This window comes from Otolemur garnettii, unplaced genomic scaffold (assembly GCF_000181295.1).
Source record: "Otolemur garnettii isolate 467f Iridium unplaced genomic scaffold, OtoGar3 scaffold00020, whole genome shotgun sequence".
NCBI classification, from domain to species: Eukaryota; Metazoa; Chordata; class Mammalia; order Primates; family Galagidae; genus Otolemur; species Otolemur garnettii.
The window spans coordinates 4,049,958-4,057,457 of record NW_003852415.1 but is presented as its reverse complement, the minus strand read 5'-3'; the positions used below and the strand labels follow the sequence as shown (position 1 = coordinate 4,057,457).

Genomic DNA, 7,500 nt, shown 5'->3' with positions numbered 1-7,500 from the left:
CACCCGCCACGATGCCTGGCTATTTTTTGGTTGCAGCCATCATTGTTGTTTGGCAGGCCTGGGCTGGATTTGAACTTGCCAGCTCAGGTGTATGTGGCTGGTGCCTTAGCTGCTTGAACCACAGGCGCCGAGCCCATTTAAATTTTATTTTTTGTTATTTTCCATCTATAATATGGTATGAGAGAGCTTCTCCCACGGGTTGCTGCAGAGATTTAATGTCTGTACCTCATATTTTATGGTGTTATCATGAGGAAATGGAGGCCCAGAGCTGTTAGTGGTCCCTGAGGCCAGGCTGGCTGTATATGGGCAAAACCAGAATTCAGCTCCAGCTTCTCTTAAACTAGTGCTTGGCACATGTTAGAACCCCCATGCCTGGCCCTACCCCGGACCCATTCAGGCGATATCTGGGGTCTGGGAGCCAGAATCCTGATGTACATACAGGCATTACACCACAACCTGTGTGCCCTGAGAGGCTGAGATGGTCAGCCAAGAGAAGACAGTAGTTTGGAGGAAAGGTTGGTCTTCTTGCCTCTCGCCCTGGCCCTATCATCTCCCCTCTCCCTGCCGTGCAGCTCTGAGCCCTCCCTCACTGGCTGGCCTGGCATCTGTCCTGCAGGTAACCATCGAGGTGGTGGAGGACCCCCAGGCTGAGGTGGAGATGGACCTGCTGGCTGAGCCCAGCAATCGCTGGCCCCAGGGTACTCCTAGATGGTTGCCCGGCAAGGAACTCTTCTGGCCCCTCTTCTGGGGCTACTTGGAAGGCAAGGAAGGGGGCATCAGTCTTGAGGGCAGAGCCCCCGAGGAAGAGGAGGAGGAAGAGGAGGATTACCCTGCAGAGTATGGTGAGGGTGAAGGCCAGGAGGACAGTGATGAGGAAGATGAAGAGGAAGAACAGGAGCCTTGGTCCAGTGGGGCCACAGACAGCTGGGACCGAGGCTGGCTTGCCCCTGGGGACTGGGCCTTCAAGGAGTCGGACAGCTATGGTGAGCATCCCTATCTTGGCATCCCTAGGCTACTGCCCCTGTAGGTCCTGAGTGGAAATGGGGGTGAGGAATGGAGCTGAGGCTGCACAGCCAGGAGCATCTGGAGAGGCCAGGAGCTAGGGCCCTGTTCAGACACCAGCATCAGCTCCATCAAGAGCTCAAAGGCAAAGATTTTTATTTTTCCTAAAACAAAATCTCAGCCTCACAACAGCCCTGAATTCCCCTGCGTAAAAGACATTTGTTACTAGTACATTTATTTATATCTACGATTTTCCACCAAACTAAAAAATACTGTGTTCATGCCACTCACAACAGACCTTATTATCAGATTGTGTGGTTTTAAATCCTGGCTTTGCCACTTGCTGGCTGAATGACCTTGGGCAAGTTACTTAACCTCTCTGTCTCAGTTCCTTCCTCTCTAAAATGGGGAATGATATAAGCTGTACTACGTAGGGTGGGTTGTAGAGAATATTTTAAACTCTTGATGCCAGTTGCTCTGGCAGCCTGGGAAGTGAGGAGTGGACCAGCTGCATCAGTGTTTGGGGGCTTTCACAGAGAACATGGGGTCTTAGGTCCTGCCCATACTAAGGACAGTGGGCCCAGCCACAGTGCATTTCAGCTCCTTCAGATCAGAAGTGGGTTCCTAATTGGGCAGCAGAGAAATTCTTAAATGCCCTGAGAAGTATTGTCCCCCTTGGTTTTGAGTAACAACTATAGCTCAGGCCAGGCATGGTGGCTCAGGTTGTAATCCTAGCACTCTGGGAAGCCAAGGCACGAGGATCCCTTGAGCTGAGGAGCTCTAAACTAGCCTGGGCAAGAGTAGGCCCCATCTCTACTAAAAATAGAAAAATTAGCCAGGTGTTGTGGTTGGGGCCTGTAGTCCCAGTTACTCAGGAGGCTGAAGTAGAGGGTCACTTGAGCTCAGGAGTTTGAGGTTGCTGTGTGCTAGGCTGATGCCCCAGCACTCTAGCCTGGGCAATAGTGAGACTTAAAAACAAACTATAGCTCAGATATGTACAGGGACTTGACTGGGGTCACACTGACAGTAGTCAGGTGGCTACCAGCCCCAGATACCTTTTCCTCTTCTTTGGTGTGTCTGCACAGAGCAGGTGGCTGGGGCTTGTGCTGTCTCCATTGGGCTGCTTGATAGATCTGCACAGGTTGCTCACTGTACAGTGGTGCTACCTAAGGGAGCAGGTGGGGCTGGACTCTGGCTCATGATTCACTGACCAGGCTGGGAGCCCTGGCCTGAGCGGTATTCACCTAAGGTATGGTTGTCTTTTTCTCACTTGCACCCATGTGCGCTGTCAGCTGTGTGCACTCACTCCCAGCTCCCTGTCTTGATTCAGACTCAGAGCCTCAAGAGGAGTGGAGCCCCTGGTCTCCCTGTAGTGGGAGCTGCAGCAGTGGCAGCCAGCGGAGGACTCGGCCCTGTGGCTATGCCTGCACTGCCACTGAGTCCCGTGCCTGCAACCTGCCCCCCTGTCCTGGTGAGATAAGCCCTAGCCCTGCATAGGAGTGGCTGGTGTGGCTTAGACACGTGGCTTGGTCCCCAGGCATGTGGGCACATACCCTTGTACCAGGGGTGGGCTTGGAAGAGGGGATGCAGGAAGCTTACAAACATTGTGGTCCTGCCTCGCCCCAGGCCTGTCCTAGCGGCTGTGGGCACCAAGAGCCTAGTGGGGGCTGGGCTTCCCCAACAGGAGCACAGAGGTGCCCTTGGGGTGCCACCAGCCTGGCCTCCTCTCTTCCCAAAGGCACCGAGGACGAGGATACCTTAGGCTTCCCCAGTGAGGGATGGCAGCCCCTGGCCCACAATGCTACGGATATGCTTGGCCCAGGTCAGTGGGGAGCTAGGCCTTCCTCCTGGGGGGTTGGGGGAGAACCTTCATCTGGAGGGTTGGAGCATCATGGCAGAGAGCACATCCTCCAGTAGGAAGATTTGCATCCCCAGAAGGGAGCCCTAGCAGTTCTGAGAGCTGGGAGAGTGGGTGGGGCACATCCTCCTTGGCAGCAGGATGGGGTAGGGACACTCTGACATCCACTTGTTGGTCACTTTTTGCTGGGAAAGGGAATGTGGGTCAGGCCCAGAACTCCAGGACTGCTCCTGCCAGGCAGCTGGGGGTCCACCATGGCATGCTGGCAGTCTGCATCTTCTGGTCTCACTTGCACCCTGCAAGGAAGGTAGGCTCCTGGTTTCTCCCACCTTGTGCACGAGGCTTGTGCTCAGCAAGCCTGGATCACATGCCTGGCAGTGTGCTGGGGCCAGGGGTTCCAGAGGACTGAGGCCTAGTGCCTGTCTTCCAGGAGCTTTGGTCTCCTGAAGGAGAGACACCCATAAACCATGTGAGCCTTGAAGTTCTAAGAGCAGAGGAAAGAGCAATTTTGTGGCCAGATTCAGAGGCCACATTTCCCAAAGTACAAAAAGGGGTGGAGGGCAGCATAGACAGAGGGTGCCACAGCAGCAGAGTGACTTGCCTGGGGTCTGAAAAAGGCAGAGTTAAAGGACAACAATGGGTCAGTGGTTAAAATATTGAAACACTTTCTAACCAGTTGGCTAAAAACTGCTGGACCTACTCACCAACCCCAGCTCTTTCCCCAGGATCTTTCCTACTGTTGGGCACCTCCAGGCCACTGCTCTGGCCCTGTGGCCATGTCCCTTTGGAGTGACAGCCTCTTGCTTCAGGGTAGCTTTTATCTGCCCCAGTTTGGGTCCTTCTTCACTTGCCCTTAAGGCCCTACCAAGCCATGTCCTTGCCCCAGCTGGGGCCTGAGCCTCCCGTCCCCAAACACTGGCCCTTGGTCACTCCACCAGGAGGCTGGCCAGCTTCCTGACCGACTCCCCTCCTACACTTCCCTGGCCTCTGCAGATTTGGACAGCTGTGAGAAGTGGCTGAACTGTAAGAGCAACTTCTTAGCCAAGTACCTGAGCCAGGTGCTGCGCGACCTGCCCAGCTGCCCGTGTGCGTACCCACTGGAGGCCGTGCACAGCGCTGTGAGCCTGCAGGATGAGCACCAGGGCCGCAGCTTCCAGTGGAGGGACGCCAGTGGCCCTCGAGAGCACCTAGATGTTTATCAGCCCACTGCACGCTTCTGCCTGCGCTCTCTGCTGTCTGTGGAGAGCAGCACACTGGCCGCCCAACACTGCTGCTACGATGAGGGCAGCCGGCTCCTGACGCGTGGCAAGGGTGCTGGGGCACCTAACCTCATTAGCACCGACTTCTCCCCTGAGCTGCATTTCAAGGTGGACACACTGCCGTGGATCCTGTGTAAGGGGGACTGGAGCCGCTACCATGCCGTGCGGCCCCCTAACAACGGCAGGGCCTGTGCAGACAACCCCCCAGAGGAGGAGTACCTGGCCCAGTTGCAGGAAGCCAAGGAATACTGATGATGGCACTGCTGGGCCCAGACTGCTGCTGCAGGCCCTGCAGGCCCACCAACCCTGCCCCTGCCCAAAGCTGGTGAAAGCAAGGGTCGCCCAGGGAGGCTATGGTGCTGCAGCCTGCCCTCTGCCTGCCCAAGGGAGGTCAGGGCGCCAGATATAGAGGCAGGGTTGGGCAAAAGATTGAAGGGGGTATAGGGCTTGTTGGTAAGGGAAGGGAGCCCAGACCCCCAGGCCTCTGAGTTGTACTGGGAATGTGTATGCACTCATGTGTCGGCAGAGCCTTACTCTCCTGCCTGCTGGGAGGTGCCATCCAAGGCTGGTCGTGCATTTTTGTCCCTCTCCTTAGGAGCTGGGCTCCTCTGCACTGGGTCACATAGGAGCGAGCCAGGCACTCCGGATATATCCTGATTCCCAGGACCTGCCATGAATCACCCACTTGGCCAGCCAAGGAGGGGCAGGGGGATGTTAGGACGGGCCAGCTGCTGTCTGCTAGGCTGACATCCCATCCCGTCGACCACTCCCCATCTCTGGGTGGTGCACGAGCCCTGCTTGCCCACACCCTGCCAGGAGCCACTGCACAGGAGCCCAAAGCCACCCTTCCAGTGGGCTCTGTTTTAGTCTGGGCCTAAAGGCCACATCACAGCTGAGGCAAGCCTGGCTCCAGACAGGGAGTGGGGTTGGCAGTTCTAGTCCTTTCCTTTGTTTAGGCCTCTCTGTTCTGCCCATAATGTAGGAATGTGCAGGGCTGGGAGCTGGGCTGGCCTATAGTGGGAAGGTAGCCATTTGTCACAGCAGCTAGACTGGGTTAGGCTCACACTGCCTCAGCATATTGTCATGTGTCTATAGTGATGGTCACCAAGCTCTCTGGAGGGAAAACAAGCACTGATTGGTAGCATTTCGGTGATTTCTGTGGGGTAACCATTCCCAGCAAAGCCCATTTCAGGCTCCCCAAATCACCAAGTGCACTGAACTCAGAGTTGGGAAGAGACATAAGTAATCTGTTCTCCCAGCACAGCTGCTGCCTCTTCCCTGCTTTCCCTGGTCCCCAAGCCACACTTCCTTGCCTTCTATGGGGTTGAAATGTTGAAGTGCCAACTGTTCCTGTTCATAAAAGCCACTAAAAGGTAGAGGACTTCAGTTCTAGCCCCTCCACAGCTGCCCCAAAGCTCTCTGGGATCCTCAGCAATAAAGCACTTTATTTTCAAATTCTGCCTAATGAATTTTGGACCCTGGCAGAGCAGAGGGGTATAGGGAGTTTTTGCTTTTGGCCTAAGCGTCAAACTCCTGTAGACTGTTTTTGTAATTTACCTGACCCTCGACAGGCTCCTTTTTGTCTCCTGAACCAGATGGGTAGGCAGAGCTCTTGGATGCCAGGGTTGAACTGTGACCATCAGTTGTCCCTGCTGTACAGAGCTGCTGAGGAGCCTGCTGGGCCTTAGAGGCAGGTCCCTCTGAGCTTTGGTCAGAGAAGTCAATTGCATTTACTCCATGAGCAAGTGGCCCTGGGCTCTGAAGTCATTTGCTGTCAGGGGATCTGACACAGAGTTGCCTGAGATATTGGCACCCTGAGATGAGAGGTGAACCTATTCTCTGCCTTAGTTGGTACCCTTACTGTATAATCCACTGTCACTGTCAACATTGGGGGAGGACAGATGTCAGGAAGTAGAAAGAAGGAAGGCATGTCCAGAGCCATCACCTGGAGCTCAGAGAATTGTGTGTTTCCACTTACCATCACATCTGGAGGTAAGCTTATTAGTCTGGTCCTGGGCCACAGTCTAAAAATACTCTGATGCAACTGGAATATCACAGGGTCAAAGAGAGCAGATGGGAGCCACATTCACTCTCATTCTCTTGTGTTAGGATTTCAATTAAGATTAGCACAGCCATTTAAGCTTTTTTTTTTTTTAAGCAGAAACTTCTTTTATTCATTTATTTTTTTGAGACAGAGTCTCAAGCTGTTGCCCTGGGTAGAGCACAATGGTGTCACAGCTCACAGTAATCTCAAATTCTTGGGCTTAAGCAATTCTCTTGCCTCAGCCTCCCAAGTAGGTGGGACTACAGGTGCTGGCCACATGCCCTGCTATTTTTTTTTTTTTTTGAGACAGAGCCTCAAGCTATCTCCCTGGGTAGAGTGCCATGGCATCACAGCTCTCAGAAACCTCCAACTCCTGGGCTCAAGCGAGTCTCCTGCCTCGGCCTTCCAAGTAGCTGGGACCACAGGCACCCACCACAACGCCTGGCTATTTTTTGGTTGCAGCCATCTTTGTTGGTTTTGGCAGGCCTGGGCTGGATTTGAACCTGCCACCTTAGGTGTATGTGACTCACCTTAGCCACTTGAGCCACAGGCACTAAGCCACTATTTTTGTTGTTGTTGTTGTTGCAGCTGTCGTTTTAGCTGGCCCAGGCTGGTTTCGAACCCACCAGCCTTGGTGCATGTGGCCGGCGCCCTACCCACCGAGCTACGAAACTTCTTATTTATTTATTTATTTTTTTACAGACAGAGTCTCACTTTGTTGCCCTCTGTAGAGTGCTATAGTGTCACAGCTCACAGCAACCTTCAGCTTTTGGGCTTAGGTGATTCTCTTGCCTCAGCTTCCTGAGTAGCTGGGACTATAGGTGCCTGCCACAATGTCCGGCTATTTTTTTGTTGCAATTTGGCCGGGGCCAGGTTTCAGCCCGCCACCCTTGGTATATGGGGTCTGCGCCCTACCCACTGAACCACAAGTGCCGCCCAGAAACTTCTTTTAAATAAAAGACAGAGTCATCCCAGAGTCTGTTTTCACAGGAACTGCTAATTCTCTTTTCTAACACAGCTCACCTGGGACTTAAACACAATATTTATTACTTTATACCTAATGGTTATCCATTACTCAAACTGAATTTAGCCAGCCCCGTTGTGAGTCTGTGATCTGAGTGACACACCAAATTGCTACCATGTCAGACCGCAGATGAGAGAAACTAAAGAAAAGTGGCAGAGAGTAGGTCAGCTATGAAATAGTGTTTATCGGCTTGGCGCCTGTGGCTCAAGCGGCTAAGGCGCCAGCCACGTACACCTAAGGTGGCGGGTTCAAATCCAGCCTGGGCCTGCCAAACAACAATGACGGCTGCAACCAAAAAATAGCTGGGTGTTGT

At 53.6% G+C, this 7,500-nt stretch overlaps 1 protein-coding gene across 1 annotated transcript in view; it reads left to right on the top strand.

Annotated features, from left to right (window-relative positions):
• The window catches only part of ISM2 (isthmin 2), a 13,811-nt gene extending 9,440 nt beyond the window's left edge, over positions 1 to 4,371 (top strand). The window contains exons 3-6 of the mRNA XM_003786947.1: positions 617 to 983; positions 2,333 to 2,473; positions 2,741 to 2,824; positions 3,854 to 4,371. Coding sequence (XP_003786995.1) covers positions 617 to 983; positions 2,333 to 2,473; positions 2,741 to 2,824; positions 3,854 to 4,371 — 1,110 coding nt within the window. The remainder of the gene's footprint in view (positions 1 to 616; positions 984 to 2,332; positions 2,474 to 2,740; positions 2,825 to 3,853) is intronic.
• The last annotated feature ends 3,129 nt before the right edge of the window (positions 4,372 to 7,500 follow it).